This window comes from Anolis carolinensis, chromosome 4, assembly GCF_035594765.1.
Source record: "Anolis carolinensis isolate JA03-04 chromosome 4, rAnoCar3.1.pri, whole genome shotgun sequence".
NCBI lineage: Eukaryota > Metazoa > Chordata > Lepidosauria > Squamata > Dactyloidae > Anolis > Anolis carolinensis.
The window spans coordinates 150,536,805-150,558,991 of NC_085844.1; the positions used below are offsets into that span (position 1 = coordinate 150,536,805).

The 22,187-nt window shown below is 38.9% G+C and overlaps 1 protein-coding gene across 1 annotated transcript in view; it reads left to right on the forward strand.

Moving 5' to 3' along the window:
- Positions 1–21,956, forward strand: part of plppr4 (phospholipid phosphatase related 4) — a 59,052-nt gene extending 37,096 nt beyond the window's left edge. The window contains exons 3-7 of the mRNA XM_062977982.1: positions 2,544–2,673; positions 4,082–4,277; positions 8,576–8,633; positions 12,956–13,129; positions 16,031–21,956. Of these exons, the coding sequence (XP_062834052.1) occupies positions 2,544–2,673; positions 4,082–4,277; positions 8,576–8,633; positions 12,956–13,129; positions 16,031–17,368 (1,896 nt within the window). The 3' untranslated portion in view covers positions 17,369–21,956. The remainder of the gene's footprint in view (positions 1–2,543; positions 2,674–4,081; positions 4,278–8,575; positions 8,634–12,955; positions 13,130–16,030) is intronic.
- Positions 21,957–22,187: the final 231 nt, after the last annotated feature.

Consider the following 22,187-nt stretch of genomic DNA (forward strand, 5'->3'; position numbering starts at 1 on the left):
CTATTCTCGATCTCATCCTAGCAAACACGGATGATCTGATCCATGTAGTTGAAGTGGTCAGATCCTTAGGGGCAATTGACCATGTGCTCCAGCAGTTTGCAATACAAAGGAAGGCCAAAACTAACACAAGTCAAACCCGCATTCTGGACTTTAAGACAGCAGACTTCCAAAAAATGAAAGAAATACTGACTGGCATTCTGAGGATGCCAATACTAAAAGACAAGGGAGTTAAGGATGGATGGTAGTTTTTCAAGAGTGAAATACTCAAGGTGCAGTTGTGAACAATGCCAACAAAGAGAAAAAATAAGACAAGTGCAAAGAAGCCGGAATGGATGTCCAAAGAACTTCTAACTGGGCTAAGACTCAAAAGAGACATGCACAAGAAGTGGAAAAGGGGAGAAATCACCAAAGAAGAATTCAAACAAATAGCCAACTCCTGTAGGAAAACCTAAGACATCAAACCAATTGTTAGTCCCAGCTAAAGTCTAACTTGTTTTCATTTTCTGCACAGAATTGTTTTTCACAAAATTCTTTTTTTACAGAATTAGTCCTAGTCCTGCACCTTTTTTCAAATAGGAGAAATGTGAAAGATTATTACAGATTTGTTGTTCTTCCAAGCCAATTTTCTCAAGAGAGACTGAAATAATATCACAGGTTATGAATGTGTAACCTAGAGTTACTCACTTGAGACTTATGTCTACATAGTCCCTCATTTAGTCTATCAGTTCCCACTTAGTAGAAGGCAGTCACTGTGATCAACTGGGGTCTGTTCCCCTATCAATTGGGAAATTGCTGGCAGATGATTCACTCATTCAAGCAATCTCTAACACATAGTGGTAGAAGTAGTAGTAGTAGTAGTAGTAATGTTTCTGCCTGTTGCACTGGATATGACTAACAGGAGTGAGGTGGGCCCATTAGTCAGCTGCTTCCTGAGAAACATGATAGATCTCCACTGACTGCAGCAACTGCATAATTATGAATATTGATTCCATCCCTAACTCTTCGAACCTTTGCATTATTCCAGTGTCATCAAGGCCCTTTCTGTTCCCTTCCTTGCTGCTTCTGCTGCTTGACGTTACAGCCCTCATGATTTCTTATTTTGTTTTTAATGGGCATAAGTGATCATGCTGGATATGGCACTGTGATATCCCCAACAGCAGGCCAATTGCAATAGCCAATCAAATTGAATGATACTGAGTGCAAGTGAGACTGAGAAGATTAAAAAGAAAGAAAAACGCAGTACCACACAAAAATACATATAGGAAATGTTTACAACTAATGTTGAAAGTCATCCCAAACAGGCAATTTTAATACTCATTGAAGCCAAACCAATGGAGGGAGTGTTGGTTTGATTATAATGTTTAAAAACTTTTCAAAATTTGAAGCACTGGCTTGGAGGTATGGTAAACCTGGGGCCCTCTTGAAGTTTTTAACTTCAATGTGTTGTTGAAGGCTTTCATGGCCAGGATCACAGGGTTGTTGTGTGTCTTTCGGGCTGTGTGGCCATGTTCCAGAAGCATTCTCTCCTGACGTTTCACCCACATCTATGGCAGGCATCCTCAGAGGTTGTGAGGTATGGAGAAAACTAAGCAAAGAGGTAAATATATATCTGTGGAAAGTCTAGGGTGAGAGAGGTCAGTGTGAATGTGTGTAGTTAATCACTTTAATTAGCATTGAAAAGCTTATCTGCTGTCTTCTTCCTGCCTCTGGGGCATCCTTTGTTTAGAGTCGTTAACTGCCCTAGGTTGATTCATGTCTGAAAATCCTCTGTTTTTAGAGTATTGCTTTTTATTTACTGTTCTGATTCTTGAGTTTTTAACTTCAGCTTCCAGAAGTCCTAGCCATATTATCCACTAAGAAATCATGCGAACTGTAATATGGATTAAAATCATCCCACAATTATCAAACTTGTTTTTAACCTTATACTTGCTGGTGCATTCTTCCAAATGTTTTGGGGTTTTTTTTTTACAAAGAAAGAGTGTATGTGTGCATGCAGGTGCAAGCACCGCTTCAACACTTTGAAAATGTTTGCTATATTTGTCATTTATGTCTATTTTTTTAAAAAAAATGTTTTCAATCTGCTTTTCAGTCTACAAATGGGCAAATATATCTCTCTGACAAGTAGTATGTTTTCATGATAAGGAAAACAGCACATCTTATGCTACCATTTTCTGTGCCCACATTCAGGAAAGTAGAATCAACACCTTTCTATGAAATCATGTTAACAATGCATACAGTCAGCTTTCCACATTTAATGGCTTAGGTGGGCATGACCCCTGCAAAAGTGGGAAAATGACAAATAAAAATATCAATTTTACCTGTGAGAATCTCTTTCTAGGAATATTTGGGCCCTCTAGTTTTCACTAGAATCACACTAGAAGATCTAAAGGTACCTAACAGGTATAATTTTAATCAAATCTGCAAAAGACAAACTGGCAAATTGTGGGGTGTACTTTTTGATTAAGGTCCTTTCAATATGAATCAAAATTTGGCTTTGTCAAATAATTGTTACAATTATCTTGCCCCTTGCGTTTCTATTGTAGATCATGGTGGGTGAAGGCATTCTATACTGCTGCCTTTCAAAACGCCGGAGCGGTATCAGCGCTGAAGCCAATATCAATGCAGGGGGCTGTAACTTCAACTCTTTCCTCAGGAGAGCTGTCCGTTTTGTTGGTAAGTCTTGCCAACTATGTTTTGATGAAGATTCCTGGTGTTGGTGCTTTCTTTAGACATGCTATTTTAGAACTTGGATGGATGTACTTATTATTTCAGCTTCAGACCTAAAAAGATAGAAACTGTGAAGGTGCCTTCCTAAATTGTCTCCCTGTGGCAACTGATCTCTCTAGTCCTATCAACAATTCACATTAGACACTATGCAGACAGAAGCTATCATGAATGTCCATGTTTCCAGCATCATTTTCCTTATGGCCACGGGAAGATTAAGGTAAAGGTTTCCCCTTGACATTAAGTCTAGTCATGTCCAACTCTGGGGGTTGGTGCTCATCTCAATTTCTAAGCTGAAGAGCCGGCGTTGTTCGTAGACAACTCCAAGATCATGTGGCTGGCATGACTGCATGGAGCCCCATTACCTTCCCACCAGAGTGGGATCTACTCACATTTGCATGTTTTCGAACTGCTAGGTTAGTAGAAGCTGGGGCTAACAGCAGGAGTTCACCTCACTCCCTGGATTCGAACCGCTGACTTTTGATCAGCAAGTTCAGCAGCTCAGCAGTTTAATCTGCTGCACCACCAAGGGCTCCCATGAGAAGATTTAAAAGGTTTTTAAAAATAGTCTCAGAACATGTTAAGATGTGTTTGCTATTTTTAAAATGGTAGATAGTCGTGGTGATGATGATTCACTTATGAAATTTCAACCATTTTCCAAGTGATATGCAGAGATTCAAAGATCCTAATCATATGGTTGATAATCCAACAGACAGAAAAAGAAAAGGAAGTAACAGGAAAGCTAGCAGATTGAAACACGATGTTTTGTCCTTACATAATCTCTGCAGACATCATATGTCTGGACAAGTTTTCCTTGTCTTTAGGAAGACTTGATTATTCAACGATGTGACTATTCCTGTAGCACAAAGTAGTCCAGTCCCTGAAGGACATTTCCACATAGTGCTTTTTGGTTGAATTTTCCTAATGCTTGGGAAAATTGCCCTACCAATGATTCAATGGCCACTTGACATAAGAGCAACCATTTGATAAATTACTAGTGTATACAGCTTAGGACAAAGTTCTCTTCTCCAAAACTGTATCTGCTATCAAAGGTGTACCTTTCTCATGTTACTCTGTTTAATGGTATGACCAGCCCTGATTATAAAGCTGACTTTTCTAACAGACAAAATTTCACTCCTGTGGAGAGCTGACAGGAGAGCTCAAAAGTAAGTTAACACTGAAACATAGAACATTGTCTGCTGTAAATTGAACTATTATTTAACAAGTGACAGGGCAACTGAAAAGTCTTTCCTATTGTGCAGCTAGAAAGACAGATTTGAGCCACAAGCCATCAGTTTCTCACTGCTGGACAAAAATTGTGCCAAAGATGTAAGAGTTTCTTCTCCTTTTTCTCTAGGTGTCCATGTATTTGGCCTTTGTGCCACTGCTCTCATCACTGATATTATACAGCTGTCGACGGGGTATCAAACACCATATTTCCTAACTGTATGCAAGCCTAACTATACATCCCTCAATGTATCTTGCTCAGAAAATTCTTACATTGTGGACGATATTTGCTCAGGACCCGATCCCATGATCATCAACGATGGAAGGTTGGCTAGAAACTGATACATTTAAAAGAGTATATTTATTAGCTCTTTAAGAATTGGGAATGTGTTGCCATCTAATTTTATTGAAACCTACAAATGTGTATTGTTCAAAACAGTAGGGGGTGTTATGCACTATAAATTCTGTTTTTATGTGTGTGTGTGTGTGTGTGTGTGTGTGGATTCAATGACCACTTACCAACCCCCCCCCCCAAAAAAAATCCCCCCTGTAAGTGGTTATGGATATTTCTAAAGCCCCTTCCACCCAGCTGTATAAAATCCACATTGAACTGGATTATATGGCAGTGTGGACTCAGATAACCTAGTTTAAATCAGATATTGTGGATTATTTGCCTTGATATTATATGGCTGTGTGAAAGGGCCCTGGGTCCTCCAGTACAAATATATGGTTCTACTCAATTATAGGGTTTGTTATTATCCATAGTTTCAGGTATCCATCTATAGTGTTCTTGGAATGTGGATATGGGGGTTGTGTTGTATTTTTTATTTCTGTCTTGTAAAATAGTAATAGAGTTGCAAATCTCAAGTCTTAAAAATGATGGCATACAAGAAAACTGGATAAGTCGTGAGAAGGAATAGGCTTAAGAAAGTCTCTCAGCAGAGGTGATGGAGTAGCACAACTTCTCCCCTCTTCTCTAGCCTAATGGTGAGGGAGCTGGTAACTCTGGAACTGCAAAGTAATCCACCACTGGCTTTAATGCCAGCTCTTTCCTTTCAACAGCGGTTGCACCATAGCTACTGCAGATTGTATTAGAGACATTGCAGTTCTGAACCTCAATTCTCAGTGTAGGTTTAGCATATGGCTAGTTCCTATACAATCTGGAGCATCAGAGGCGGAACTGCCATTAAAATCTGAAGAGCTGATGTAAAAAGTAAGGATGGATTATCTCCCAACCCCCACCATACCATTCCAGTATCACCAGCTTCCTCTGGCCTAGTGAAGACACTGCCAGCTGGGTGACACATGCAAGAAGGCCAGCTGAGCAGAGGCAATGGCATGTTAGCTCATAAGAACCAGCACAAAATGATTGAACACAAAATGATTAATTCCTCCATAATGATACAGAGTAAACAAGCTACAGTTGGCAAGACTGTGGGGGGAGGAGCAAGAGAGGAGCAAAATTATCCCTCTCTCATTGACAATATGGATCACGGAAAATAGCAAATTCTCTTTCCTCAACAAAACATTTCATTAGAATCCCCATTGCTTTTTTGCAGATAATTAGTGTAAGCAATTAATTGTATAGTTTTTTCTTGCTATCATGCAATCCCCCAGTCTGTAGACAACTGAGAAAGGTACCGTATATACTCGAGTATAAGCCGACCCGAATATAAGCCGAGGCACCTAATTTTACCACAAAAACTGGGAAAACTTATTGACTCGAGTATAAGACGAGGATGGGAAATGCAGCAGCTATGAGTCAAATTCAAAAATAAAAATAGATATTAATAAAATTGCATTATTTGAGGCAGCAGTAGGTTAAATGTTTTTGAATATTTATATAAAACTGTAATTTAAGATAATAATAAGACTTTAATAAGATAAGACTGTCCAACTCTGAATACCTATATACTCAAGTATAAGCCGACCTGAATAGAAGCCAGCCAGGACCATCACTTGAGTATAAGCCGAGGGGAGCTTTTTCAGCCCTAAAAAAGGGCTGAAAAATTAGGCTTATACTCGAGTATACACAGTATTTACAAAGCAGATTGTGCCTGTCTGAAAGTTCATTAACATTCTGGATTGCTTCAACAGGACTCATGGCCACATAGAAACATAATGCGTTGTAAATATATGTTCAGATGAGAGGACCCACCAAGAACAGGCCCTGTATTTAATGAATTATTCAAGGAAGACTAGGGAATAACACTAGAAATATGTCTTGGCCTCTGTTCCTTAGAATTATATGTATATAATTCCCAGAGCTACATAGAATCCCATCTGCCTTTAAGACTGCCTTGACATTCTAAGGGAGCATACAATGTATGTTATGTTGCCATCTATTTTCTATGTATATTCCCTCATATAAAGGTCAGGATATATTCTGCTGCTTTTGCATATGCCATACATTGTTGAAGTACCTTATTTCCTTAGTAGTCATGTAGTAGTTTTTAAAGTCTTTTTTCTTAGGAACTTTTCTTTATAACTATTACCTTTCTGCATGCATTTAAAAAGAAAAATGAAATATCAAACTTTTATTTTAAGAGTTGAAACTTGGAAAGCACTCCCCCCACCACCACCACCAAGAGGAATAAAGTTACAAACTAAGCACCTTGCAAACTGTCTGCCAGTCCTGTGACTATTACGGCCCCACCTACACAGCCCTAAAATGTGGGCTGGGAAATGGATTACCCTGAGACGTCCAGATGACGTTTCAGGCTAATCCACTAAAAACGGGAGTAAACCAAATTTACTCTGTTTAATCCAGGTTTAAAAAATACCTCTAAATATCTGGTCTTTCGGTGAAGGTCCAGATCTTTGGGGGAATGGGGCCTTTGGAAACAGACTGCCGGTATTACCTTCCATGATCCCCATGTCTGTTTCCATAGCAATTGCTCATCCCCAGGCTCAGGCAGTCAGGAGAAGAGGGATGGCAGTGCCTGAGTATTTGCCACCCAGCTTTGCTGCCTGCTCAGCCCTGGGCTTACCTTTTACACTAGCACTTTATATCGCCTTACCCCATGGTAATAACGCATAAGACCACTTTTACTAGCAGGCTTATGTTTGGCCTGTGGGGGGGGGGGGGGGCGTGATTGGGAAACTATGTTTTTAATCTGTTTTATTGCATTTATGTGTTTTAACTGTTTTATAATTTGAAATGTTATATTTATTATTTGTATGTATGTAAGAGTAGGGTATAAATATAGTAAATAAATAAATAAATAAAAATTGGATTTCCAGGTGAGGATCTTTCCAAGTCAGGATCCTGTGGGGATCGACTGCTTCTGCAGTCCCAGTTCTTTGGCTCAAAGAGCCCAAAGGAGTGGGATGGCACCCACCCCCTCCCCTCTCAACCCCCCATTTTCCCCAAAAACCTTACCTGAGGGGCCTACCGGCAGCCTCCCCACCTCCTGGTGCATCATTTTTGCTTGTGAGAAGATCTCTCCAGAGGGACCTGCCCTGCACTACTGGCAGGTGCCTCCAGTCAGGTTTTTTTTGGAGGGGGAGGAAATGGGGAAGGGGTGGGGACTTGGCTCAATGCTCTCATGAGTCAACCTCTGGTTGACCCAGGAGGGTATATAGCTAACCCCCAGGGAAAGCACGGGGTTTAGGTTGAAGGTGTGGACTAAATCCCAGGAGGAACTGGGATTTAATATCGGAGTTCCTCCCAGGATCCAGCTATGTCTGCATGCGAGGTCCTTCAGGGCAACACTATATTCAATTTCCAGTAGAACATGTTAATCAAATACATGAATGATCAAATCTGAAAAAGCTAAACCCTAAAATGTTGAGGTCTAACCATATTGTAATGCACATATAATGAACTGGGATACTAAACTGTGTGATATGTTTTTGAATTGATTCTCAACTATGGCAGTCCTATCATTCATAATGTTTTCTTAATAAGATTTATTCAGAAGAGATTTGCCATTGCTTCATTCTTAGACTAAAAGTGCGGCTTGCCCACAGTCACCAACTGGCTGAAGGTGGATTTCAACTCTGGCCTCTGAGGCCCCTTCTCCATTGCCCTATATCCAAGGATCTGATCCCAGATTATCTGCTTATCCCAGATTATAATGTACTGGAGACTCAGATAATCCAGTCCAAAGCAAATAATTTGGTATCAGATCCTGGGACATAGGACAGTGTAGATCCAGCCTCAGAGTACTAGTCCAACATTCAAACAATACACTATACGGACTTTGGCTAATGCTACTGCACATTCTGTTACATAAATCTGGATTCTGCAGTAATCAAAATACAATATCCTAGCCCTTGCATCCGTAGTCATCTGTTCCTAGAGTATTGTGCAATATTATTTATTTTATGTAACTTCATAATTTTATTCCTTACCCCCCCCCCAAAGTTCAGATCATTTGACTTTGAGCAGTTTAAGTAATGTTAATATGTGTTATTTGTAAATGTGAAATTGCAGCCACTCTTTCTAAAATACCAAAAGGGGAATTTTTAACAACTCCGTAATGTGATAAACATTTCCCTGATTATATCTTGTAAGTTTAATATGATTTCTGTACCCGGCCACCCAGTGTTATTTTTAAACCTTCCCTAGCAGAATGTCTATTTAAGTGAGAAATTTAATTTGAGTGTCCTTCCTTTACAGAAAGTCATTCCCTTCACAACACGCCACTCTGGCAGCCTTTGCAGCTGTGTATGTTTCGGTGAGTAATTAACTCTCTTCATAATATTGGGCAATGTCAGAATGTCACTTCCTGTCTAATTTAAAGCAGGCTGGTAAAGAGGCATAAAATGCTATATATGTGTGTATAATGTGTGTGTTTACACACTTTCACAATACAAGAATTCGAACGGCAAAGACTCTGGCACAAGCCAGTAAAGGTGGTACCAGTGGTGATCAGCACACAGGGTACGGTGCCTAAAGAGCTTGACCAGCACTTGAAAATAATTGGTGCTGACAAAATTACCATCTGTCAGCTGCAAAAGGCCACCCTACTCAGATCTGCACACATTATTCACTGATACATCACATAGTCCTAGACACTTGGGAAATGTCCAAAGTGTGATTCAATACAAAAGCCAGCATAGTGATCTTGTTTACTATGTACTAATCTTGTTGTGTATCAGATAAATGGCTGTGACAAAAGGTCATCAGGAAGAGCACTTCTTCTAATACACATGTGAACAATGTACTACAATGAGAGAAATCCTTCTTATTTGTAGCACCCAAATTTTGGACTACCCTTCTTTGCAACTGATGCCAAATGTATAACTACTTTGGCACTTTCTCAAAGTTCTTTGTTTGCTGAGTTATTATAATTGGCCAGTTTCAACTGTTTTATTGGTTGCTTTCTTTTGTTTTATGTCATGCTTGTGCTCACTGTACTACAGTCTGTACCCATATTCACTGGGGCTAGGGATACAGGACCACTGCAAAAGCGAAAAAAAACCATGAATATTTTGCTAGTTTTCTATTATGGACATCTAGTTCCTCCAGTATGATTTCATGGTCAGTGTTTGCTGGAAGCTGCTCATAAAATCACACTGAAGAAGTTAGAGAATCCTGGAAAGGTTTTCTCTCAATGAAACTGTAGCTCCTCCAGCATAACTGTTGACCATAGTGTTGCACAGGAGGACCAAGAGATTCCTCGAGAGAACATTTTAATCAAATCTGTGAATCCACAAAAGTCAAATTTGCAAATATGGAGTACCAACAGCATGTCTTTCACTGTTTTTACAACAGTTGGAAGAATGATAATTTCAAAATGTTTCTATCCAGCAAGCAAACAATATTAACAAAAACAGCAACATTAACTCACCCCCCCCCCCCCAAAAAAAAGACCTGTCATTTTAAAATAAAAGGAAATCATAATAGGAAGACTGGTGAGAAACAAGACGGTTAGAGTCCAAAAACAACCTCAGGCATCACATCTGGGGTGTAATGAAAGGACGGCAAATCATTGCTTATTATTATTGTATTTTGGGATATTTTCTATTTCATGCGCCAAAGTAACATGTATGCTTTTGGATACTATCCACTTTCAGTTAGGCTGTAGCATGGGTATCCTATTCCATCTCAGTAAAATATCTTGGGAAACAGTGCCTGGTGGGAAAAAAAACAGCTTTCTTAAGAAAAATGGTGCTTTCAAGATGAAATCATCTTGAAAGCAGTGTATTAATATGTAGCCAGTTCCCACTAACGTAAATCTCTTAGATTCCCCTCTCATTTGCATCAAATGAAAGAAACTGATTAAAGTTTGAAAATATACATATGCAATCAAGGAGCATGCAAAAAGCTTCTTTCAGTTCATTTGGTGAGGCTTAAACTGCAAATTTAGAATGAGATGCGGTAGATCTTTCATAGTGCAATCTTATTCATGTAGACTAAGATCTCTTTCACACTACAGGATGGTGTCAGGACCCAGGCTGCAGAACACCAATAACCATGCGCAGAGGCCAGACTCTATGTAATATCTTTATTAATGAAATATATAAAAACAATAAAAACAAGTGTAGAATATAGTTCAGAAGCAGACCTTTCAGATAAGGCCAAATATAGTCCAGAAAAGTATTGTCCAATATAAGATATTAGAGTTCAAAGTTATAATCCACTTGACCGAAACACACACTTTGCCAAGCAATAGTGTGGGGAAATAACAAGGTCTTTATAGTCCATTGAAGCTTGACAACCAGGCTGGAAATAAACTTGATACTTGACTTGACCCAAGACTTAAACGAGGCAAACTTGAAGCATGAACAAAGTCCGTGGTAAAACGTGAGACAAGGCAAGACTTGAAACTTGATCCGGGAAGCAGGGAACAGGGTTTACGAGTCCACACACGATCTCTCTCCTCAAGCTGATCAATTGACTCCGCAAAGTTTCCCTTGTGACAAACACCTATATTGGGTCTCGTTTTCCCGCCAACAGAACTCTTTCCCTAGAGAACGAGAAGCGAAACCCAACTCTGTCCAGATGCATGACTCCTTAGAATTTCCCAAGGGAAGCAGACCTAATCAGTCAGTTGTTTGGCAGCGATTCTCAGACTCTGGTGATTAGCCTCTCTGACTCCCCTTTCCTTAGTATAATTGTCCCTCCGGGAAAACGGGGGGGAGTTCTGCCCAAGGCCTGTTTGGCTGAATTCTTGAGGTCAAATCCTCCAGGTGGAGAGGCTCCGGCTCTAACTGAACCGGCAAAAATCCCATGTTTTCCTCTTCGTCTGTCACAATAGTACTAGGAACAGGACTACAAGGCCCATGAGTCATCACAGATGGTGACACTAGGAAGCTACTTCAACAGCTGTCGCTGCAATCTAATCAAATCTATGGGCCCTTCCACACAGCCATATAACTCAGAATATCAAGTCAGATAATTCACAATATCTGCTTTGAATGGGACTATCTGAGTCCACACTGCATATAATCCAGTTCAATGTGGATTTTATTCAGCTGTGTGGAAAGGGCCTATGACTCATAGTTTGGTGAAGCAGTCAAGCTCTATAACAGAGGATTCTGAGTCCTGGACAAAACTACAAATACTAGGGTTCCATAGGATGGAATGAAGACAATTAATGTGCTGTCAGTATTAACTATGTACTGTGAAGCATTAATTCTGCACTGTGAAGAAGACTTTAGAAGCTATGACATTGGTCTCTTCCACATAACCATATAACCCAGAATATCAAGGCAGATAATCTACAATATCTGCTTTGAACTGGGTTATCTGAGTCTACTACACTGCCATATAATCCAGTTTAATGTGGATTTTATACAGCTGTATGGAAGGGGTCTCACCCTTTATGAGAAGAGCTCTGGTTGCAAAACCATAACTATCCTCTTTTGCTCCATTCACTACTACTACTACTACTTATTATTTTATTATGACACAGCAAACAAGATAGATATTATTATTATTGTTATTAGCATTAGCATTATCAAAAACTGTGAAGCCCCTTCTAAGCAATTATCAGAATCCTTCTCCCACCCCTTGATTAGGCATTTCTGTACTTTTTACTATCTTTTCTTTGTTCTTTTAAAAAATCAAAGTGCTGGAAACTCAATTTGGGCTTGTCTGGCAATGAGAAATAGCTCTCTCACTTGTAGAATGCACAAATCAGGGAAAAGCCTCAATCATCTTTCTTTTTTATTAATTGAAAAAAAATCTGTTTTGCAGTACAGGGAGGCACAGCAAAGCTTGTTCAGGTTTCTCAGCAAGCCCTGTTCTTTGTAGAGTATATAAAACAGAGAAAGGATAGTGAATGCAAAATGCATATTTCCTTATTGAAAATGTTTTTAAAAGCATTGCTTGTGAACTTGTGGAAGTATTTAATTGCAAAGCTCCAATCTTGTGAGATTTTGAACTTACGGGTTGCACAATTCTGATGGGGAGGGTGTTAAAATCATGAATAAACAGGCAATTCTAAATGTGCTCACTAGTTTTTGGAGAACTGATTGGCGTGATAAGATGAGTGGCTATTCTGAGATAGATTGCAATGCCTTTTTTAGAGCCTCATTTGATAATGTCCTAAGTCATAGTGAGTTCAAGGAGGCTTTCTCTGTGATTAATTGGTATCATGTGGGATGGCATCCTCAAACCCCAATCTGAATAATGTAATAAATTTGAGTTGTGCTATTTTTATCCTTCCAATGATGTATTATTTACTGAACTGATGTAAATCTACTAACTAAGCATGGCTAATTTTGTTTATCCCGACTGACTGTGACATTGACTACATATGACAATTAAATAACATTACGCTCTTCAAAAAGAGGCTGAATATCTAGATGCATTACTACTCTCTAATACCATTGGTGAAAATGTTTGTTTTCTGATGTTTACCTTTTTAAAATAATAATAATAATTAGTTCATGAAGTTTTTTTAAGCAATTTTCTCTTACCCTGCTCCTATCCTTGTAGTCTGTCAACCACACGTTTCCTCCAATTGTTTAGCTATGTCTTATAAAGAAACAAGAAATGTTCCATCTGAGAAATCACACTAAACTTGTAAAATTTCTTTCTTTTTTAAAGATGTACTTCAATTCAACGTTAACCGATTCGTCTAAACTCCTGAAACCACTTCTAGTATTTGCATTCATCATTTGCGGGATCATTTGTGGACTGACTCGCATCACCCAGTACAAAAACCATCCAGTTGATGTTTATTGTGGCTTTTTAATTGGGGGTGGAATTGCCCTTTACTTGGTGAGTATCATGCAAGTATTCACAGATGCCTGTTTCTTGTTAACTAACTACTTCTAATTAAGAGATTTAGATGAGTAATACTTGTGTTCATGGTGATTCTCTGGAAGCAGGATGGGGAAATATACAACAAACAAATAAGATGTTACACTAAAAAGCCAGTGGGATTTTGGATGTGTACGGCAGCTAAAAAAACCAATGGGATTTTGGCCTGAATAAATAGGAGTCTAATGTCTAGATCCAGGGAAGTCATGCTATCCCTCTATTTTGCCTTGGTCAGACCTGGAATACTGTGTTCATTTCTGGGCACCGCAATTTAAGGGAAATTGACAAACTGGAATGTGTCCAGAGGAGGACGACTAAAATGATCAAGGGTCTGGAGAACAAGCCCTATGAGGAGTGGCTTAAAGACCTGGGCATGTTTAGCCTGTAGAAGAGAGGGCTGAGAGGAGACATGATAGCATGTATAAATATGTAAGGAGAAGTCATAGGGAGGAGGGAGCAAGCTTGTTTTCTGCTGCCCTGGAGACTAGGACGTGGAACTTCACTTCACTTCACTTTATTTCTTAATTAGTCGCTCTCCACCAGAGTGCTCCGAGCGACTTACAATTTAAAATATCATTCCACAATATAAAAAACATTCAACATAAAAACATTCAACCTAAAAACATTCAACAGTGACTATTTGGCAAATTAGATCTGATTTACTTAAATGCACAATGGCTTCAAACTACAGGAAAGGAGATTCCACCTGAACATCAGGAAGAACTTCCTAACTGTGAGAGCTGTTTGGTAGTGGAACACACCGGAGTGTGGTGGAGGCTCCTTCTTTGGAGGCTTTTAAGCAGTGGCTCAATAGTCATCTGTTGGGGGTACTTTAATGCGATTTTCCTGCTTCTTGACAGGGGGTTGACTGGATAGCCCACGAGCTCTCTTCCATCTCTATGATTGTATGATTTCCTATTATCATTCTCCATTACTTTTACTGGCTTATACTGATGAGAGTTAATCCTAGTCCTAGCCTCAGCTCAAGTGAACCTATTGAATTAACAAAAACAAATCAGTCAAGATGATTGATTTACTAATTCTACTCTAGTTGGAACCACTAATTCAATTTAGGTCCTGAAGGGCCACACATTCCTAATCAACTCGTTTTTGCACAGAAACCATTGGGGGTTTCACAAAATAGGTTTTTTGCACATAACAATTGCTCAGCAAAGTTTGGCAAAGTTACTTTTTGGAACTGAAACTTCCAGAATTTCCCAGTAGAAAATTCACACTAAGACTATGATCTCTTCATTGTTTACTACCAAATATATGATTTTAATACAAAGACTAAGAATTGCTCATAAATAAAGCTGAAATTAATAGCGAAATATAAGAATTCCTCCTTCCTTACTTCTTCAGCCACATAGCCGGATTTACTGGCTCCTTGCATCAATCTGATTCATTTTCTGCTCAAAGGCTGTACACTTTATGTTGACAAACCGTGTAATGTAATATTTTCATGAATTTGACAGTTTCAAATGAATTTGTGCAGAACGACAGCCTAGTTTGAGCTGTACTCTGTTTGCAGTCAAAAACCATTCAAAAGAACCCAAAACAACACATTGCACTTCTGAGGAAAGAAAAGGAGAGGGAAACATGGAAAAATAAATAGGAATTTTTAAAAGGTCTTTGATATGAACTATTAAAATCTATATCTAGTGGTATTAATGAACATTAGTATCATTCAGATGTTTATGTGAATGTGTATAGAAAGTAGAAAGAGATCACTTACGTTTAATCCCCACAATTCATTTCCCACCACACCTCTTGACTATAAGGGCCCTTTGAAAATGGAATAGGCAGGCTTGGAGGGTGGTGGACTTTCCACCATTCATGTTCTTTTTGTTCTGACTTGTGGTGACTCTGAAACAACCCTTGGCAAGATTTATTCAAGAGGAGTGTGGGAGTTGCCTTTGCAATCCTCTGAGACTGAGATAGTATGACTCCCATATCCTAGTCCAACACTCAAACCACAACACTGCACTAGTTCTTTCCATCTTTGGAGGTCTTTAAACAAAGACTGGATAGACATCTTTCAGGAGTGCTTTAGTTGTGTATGACTGTATGGCATTGGATTGGACAAATTGGCTCTTGTGATCTCGTCCAGCTCTAAGATTCTGTAAATCTGTGATGTAATTTATGAAACATCTCATAAAGCAAAGTCATTTAGTCATTCATTATACAATACAATTTAAAATGTAATAATGGCACGATAACATATCATATGGATAGCTGAGTAGTTGAGTGAAAAAATAACAGAATTGCCAGATTCTGCAGCTAGGAGTAACAATGCAGTAATGGATTTTCAAATCCCAGAAGAGAAGAGTCTTAGACTGTTGGCAAAATGATAGAAGTGTGAACACCAGGAAACTTTTTTATGAGAGAGGATTCCAGTCCATGGGATTATTTCCCTTGCAGCTATGGTCAGTGAAACATCTGAATGAACATTAAAATAAATGTCTGAATTCAAGTACTTTCTATTGCCCTAATTTTTTTGTTACCTAACCCTAACCCTAACCCATCCTTCCTCATGACAGGCTATGCTAGTTTAGCCTGATACAAATTGCATTCCAATAACATTCAGAACACTTATGTCTGATCCCTGCCAAGCTGCATTACATCTGTCTGTCTATTTATCTACTATCATCTATCATATGTCTACCTACCATCTGTCTATCTGTACACACATGCAGAGATGGGAATATTTTACTGGACTATTGAAAAGAAAAGTAAGATAGAAATCAAATAAACATATACCATATCTTCAATGCTGAGCCAATCATGATTGAAATGCTTAAAAATCTATGTTTTCAGTAATTGGATCCTATTTCTCTGTTTATTTTCTCTCAATACTAGGGTTTCTATGCTGTGGGGAACTTTCTACCAAGTGAAGACAACATGCTTAATCCAAACCCCCATCGAGAACCACTGAGGTCTTTGACAGACCTGAGCCAAGATGCCAGCAGAATCTTACCAGGGAAAAACAGTAGCAGCAATGATGCCATTTCCACTCACCATCCTGAGAGTATGTTGAACAGGAACCACAGAGAAACTGGTTCTCTGACCAACCTCAAAAGAGCAAATGCTGATGTTGAGATTATAACCCCACGAAGCCCAATGGGGAAGGAGAACATGGTCACTTTCAGCAACACTCTGCCAAGAGCCAACACACCTGCAATGGAAGAGTCAGCTCGACGGAATGCAACTATTCATGCCTCTATGGATTCAGCTCGCTCAAAGCAGCTTCTCACTCAATGGAAGAACAAGAATGAAAGCCGGAAGTTATCCTTGCAGGTGATAGAAACAGATTCTGGACAGTCACCACCTCGAGCAATTGAGATGAGGTCAAGCTCTGAGCCATCCAGAGTCGGTGTCAATGGAGATCATCATGGTCCTACCAACCAGTACCTAAAAATCCAACCTGGTAGTATGCCAGGGTGTAACAGTGCAGGTCTGTCTGGTGGGCCAAGGGTTTCCATTCAGTCACGTCCAGGTTCTTCACAGCTTGTGCATATTCCTGAAGAGACACAAGAAAATGTGAACACATCTCCCAAAACAAGTTCTGCTCGTGCAAAGTGGTTGAAAGCTGCTGAGAAGACAGCTGGGTGCAGAACCAATAACCAGCCAAGGATCATGCAGGTCATTGCTATGTCAAAGCAACAAGGGGTTCTCCAGGGTAGCCCACAAAGCTCTGAAGGCAGTACAGTTACCTGTACTGGATCGATCCGATATAAGACCTTGACAGACCATGAGCCGAGCAGTATCGTAAGAATAGAGGCCCACCCTGAGAACAACCGACCCATCATTCAGATGCCATCAGAAGGAGAAGGAAGTGGCTCATGGAAATGGAAAGCACCTGAGAAAGGAAGTCTTCGTCAAACATATGAGCTCAATGATCTCAACAGAGACTCAGAGAGCTGTGAATCTTTGAAAGACAGTTATGGATCTGGGGACAGAAAACGAAGTAACATCGACAACAGTGAACACCACCATCATGGGATGACCACAATAAGGGTCACACCAGTAGAAGGCAGCGAGATTGGTTCAGAGACCCTGTCCATTTCCTCCAGCCGTGATTCTACTCTTCGAAGAAAAGGTAATATCATTTTAATTCCAGAAAGAGGAAGCAGTCCAGAGAACACCAGGAACATCTTCTACAAAGGGACGTCTCCTACAAGAGCCTACAAAGAATGAGAGTTTGTGCTTTGGTCGGGCCATACGACTAGCTCTCAATACTGTTTGGTACAAGGTTTTTGCTCTCTCTCTCTCTCTCTTTATTTTTATTTTTTTGAGCTGATGCTGAATTATTCTTGATGTGCCAAAATATCGACCATCAGCCCGACTGTTTATGGATGTTGCTGATGTGTAGTAATTGTGCATGAATTTGTGGATTTCATGTCGCAGGGGGGGGAAAAAGCACAAAGCAAGAACCTAATGAATGGGAAATTTCCTAATAGTGTTTTTTTTTCAGAGACTCAAAAGGTTTTTCCAATGGGAACAATGTCAACAAAAAGAGCAATCTTAAATACAGACACCTTAATTCCTGAATGTGCCAACTTTTTGATTTATATCGGTCTAAGGACAAAAGAGAGGTGATTTTTTAATTTTAAAAAAGCAAAAGCTGTTGTACTTCACCTTTGCGGGTTTTGCACCAAAATTTAATACAAGTCGGTGCTGATTCTAACTTTACCTTTTTAAACAACGTACATACCTGCTTTACAAACACATGATGTTTTGATATGTAATTCCTTTTCAAGTGATATTGCTGAAAAATATGATGTTGGCTGCATTCATTTAGAGTAGAAATTAAAATATTGACAGCTTTGTTATAGTGGAATGTTCACATTAAAAGATAGAAAAGATTTTGTGTAGTACCTTTGAAATGTTTCCTGGAACAAAAACAGACATGGATGATAGTCCATGGAAATGGAATCATTTTCTCTTCAAATTAGTTTTTCTGTTTAGTTACAGGTGCTAAAAACCAAGAGGTGACATTTTAGTGAGCTAATCTGGACATAGTCTAAATATTGTGATAGTGTTTCTAAAAAACAGGAATCGCTTTCAGCACTAATTCACATCCTTTATTTTTAACAGCTCCTCAGTTTTTCTCACTGCTGATTTTTCTTTTTTTAATTCATCAATGCGTAACTAGTGCTTTACACTGATAATTGCACTTTTGTTGTCGAAATGAAAATAACAACAGGCTACCTAATCAGCTAGCAATGCTGAACAGGTATGGGAATGTCTTTGATGTGGCTGGAGCTCATCTTTCTGTGTGCACCCACTGCTTTCTTTTAATCCTGCCAGAAGTTGCGCTGCAGCCATTGTCTCCTATATTAGATAATGTAGCACAACTGGAGAAGCCAGGTGCCTGTAAAATACTTGCTTGACCCTTCTTTAGACTGGTGAAATGGCCGGTGGAGCTGGGAGCTGAAAGTTGGTGGCTGCAGAGCAGCCCAGAGAGTGATCCATGTTGCTGTGTCCTATCACAGGTTGGTTTTTGCCATCTCAAATTCAAAGTCAGGTGATACTGAGCCAACAGAGTTTTCGTTTTTTGACTTCCTTGTGTCACCATGTAACACCTACCTTCCTCTGAGTTCTTAATATCTCAGATAGCATACAAAAATCTAAAAGGATAGCTGCAGTAGCTGAAGCAGCTGGTAGATGGTAGACTCAGAATACTTTGGGGACAAATTAAAAATGAAGCTCACACTCAGAATTGGTTGCCTCATTTATTTGACATTGCACTACATTACAACTGCTAAACTACTTCTTGCATATTCATCTAAGCAGTCTTTATTTTAAAATTTAAATGGCTTTTAGCAGCCATGTTAATAAACAAGTGCTACATTGTGCAAATGATTATATTCAGTGAAGTGTCTCTTTTAATAAAACTTTCAGTTAAGGATATGAACGTTTGTTGTTGATTTTAGCATGGACTCATTGCAGGGAGGTGAGACGCCACTGAGATAATTTATTAAGGGGAAACAACCGGCTAGTTTGGAGGTATTCAGACAAATGAAATATGCTGTGAAAGGGACACAAAATTCTCTAGAGTCATATTTCAGTGGTGTTACCTAGGAACAGACAATCTGTCTCTTTCCTAGTCCTATCTCATTTTCCACATTTCAGTCATAGGTCTGTTCTGTCTTGTTTCTGAATTAACCTGTAAAGTTTTGAGAATGTGCGTTGAAATTGTTATACAAACATACAAGGCTGAATCCTATTGCTTATTACAACCAGAGAAGACACAGTGAATCAATATATTTGCATTTTGATTCACCTGTAGGTATTTGAGTCAATGGAAATTTATTCTGTTTGGACTAATCAGTGGGATTCAGGTAACATTTGTTTTCTCTTAAAATGTGTATTCTTAAAAATGTTTTAAACATATAATATTTTATTTCCTGGCTTTCCTCCAAAGTTATTTTACCCTCACATGTATTGGCTTGCCTCAGAGACTGCCCAGAGGGTTTCAAATTCAGACAGAGATTTCAGTCTGAATTTCCTTCATCCACACTGAATGCCATCTTTTCTAGCCCTTCCACATAGTAGCTGTGGTTTTCCAGAAACTCAAATGTGAGATCATTTCAAGGCTACCATCCCAAAGAGCATTTAAATTATCCATTATTATGCATATGGATTTTATGCATATGAAGGTCATTCTTCTGCAAAAAGGAAGCATTTATTGCTAAAAGCAAGTTCAAAACCAGGGTTTTACAAAATTTTGCAAACATGTGATTTATGCACACACAATGCAGAGAACCAAGGAAGCAGGCTGGAGATAACATCTTCAGATGTACTGAAAGGCAAGTTACTGAAAACTCACATTAAAAGGTTCACACCTTTCAATGCTGAGGAGGGCTACATGTTGTAATACACTTCTGTATCTATATCCCATTTCCACCAACCCACTGTTGGCCATCCAGTTTGAAATTCCCAATCCAGCTCAGGGATCTAACATGTGCAGCGCTGATGGCTGGATGCAGGCATCCAGTCTAGAGTTCTTTATTCTCTTTGCACTTCTGATCCCAACTCTACAAAGAAATCAACAGAGACCCTCTTACTGGATTGAGGAATTGTTTTCCATTTATAGGATTTATTAACATTTCTTTTCTTTTTTGAAATATGCAGGACTGCAAATGTCTTGTGTTTATCATTTTTCTGCAGTTTAAATAACTGCAGACACTTTACTAGATGAAGAATTATAGCTTAGTTTAGCAACACCAAGTGGGAAAGACTTTGAAAAAAATAAGTCATTGCTGGCCTAGAAATATAATGGAAGAGCTTAGTGATCTTAATTAGAAAGGGAAATGATGAATAAGAGCACAATCCTAGGCATATCTACTCAAGTGTTAGGCCTATTCTGTTCAATGGAACTTACCCTCAGGTAAGTGTGTATAGGATTGTAGTCTGAAGGGTCATCTATTCTGGGAATATTAACCCAGTTTAAATCTGTCCCAGAGCAGTCCCGGATCCAATAAGTATTTGCTGAATCCAGGGCCATTTTCCAGACAACCCAGGACCACATCCACTCTGCTAGGCAGTGACTTCTTCCGTGTCACCTCGGCCACTCTTAGCCAGCCACGAAGCTCTGTCCAAGCATCTGGGTGCTGTGCTCACCTCTGCTACTGTCAGACTGGTCCACCCATATGACCAACAATGAGGAAAGGATCAATCCCCCCCCCTCCTTCTTGCTGATCAGCACAAGGAAAGTGTGATGGTGGTGGTCTATGTCTGGATAGGAGATGGGGCTGAATTGTACTTGTTCCAGCTGTCCAAACTAGCCCAGGATACTCGAGTTTCAAGCAAAATTCAGAGTATCCCTGAATTTGTCTAAAGCAGTGCAAAGTCAGAGCATAGGCAAAAAAAAAAAAAAAAAAGACCTGGGATACTTATCGAAAGCTGCTGTATTGTCATGAAGACTGTCAGTGGTCCATTTGTAGTAAGGGTTTTTTTGTGTAGATAAGCCCTGAGTGACTGCAACAATTCACAGAAGAAAAAATGGACCGTCTGAAAATGCAGCTTGTTTTGTCAACAGCGTGTGCATTTTCTTTTATGGAAATGGTTGCTTTATTTTTATTGCCATTGGTTAAGTTAATTTACCATATATAAGGATATCATGAGTTACTTTTCAAACACAGAAATTCACTGCATTCTTTCCAATGCAGTGTGATATTTTTCTTATCTAAGCTTTTTCCTACTTAACTATCGAACAATTTTAAAGCACTTGCAGGATCATTGTAATCACATTCTTTACATAAAATATTTAAAATACTCTTTTTTTACTCAGAAGTGCCAAAGGCTACTCTTTTTAATAATGGCTTCTCAGAAACATGATTACAAATCAAGAACAAAAAATGTAACAAAGATATACCTTGAATTTCTAACTTCTCTGCGTATATCATTTATGGAGCCTTTTATAAAATGAACCTTTGTTTACATCCCACTGATACCTTAATTTCAGACAAATCAAATAAATTGACCGGTGGCATCTTCTAATAATTCTTTTCTTACTAAAATAGGCACCCATTTCTTTGTTAGGCTGTGCTTTACTAAGAGAAAAATTGGGTAAAATACAAAATATGTTTTTAAATAAGAATTCTATATAAAGTATTGTGTTCTATTAATAAAATGTTATGCACTGTTTTAAAATGAAAACAAAAACTATTTGTAAATTGCTATAAATGTATTTTGTTAAATAAGGACAGAATCAATGCTACTGTGTGAGTTTACTGTGCTAATATCATTTTAAAAATAAAGATTAAATTCTTCATTCAAATAGAGATATTTCATCTGTTTCACAAGACAGTTTAATTTTACACTGCACTCTCTTTTTTTCCATTTAATAGAATGTCTAGAAACACCAGCAACATGGGACTGGGGCCAGAATCAAAGTAGTGCAACTTGGCTAGCACAAGCTTTCTGCCGTTCTCTGTGACAGACTTTCCAAACCCTTTAAAATACTACATAGAGAGTTAAAGGTATTTGCCAAATGAGGGAATGTGCAGTG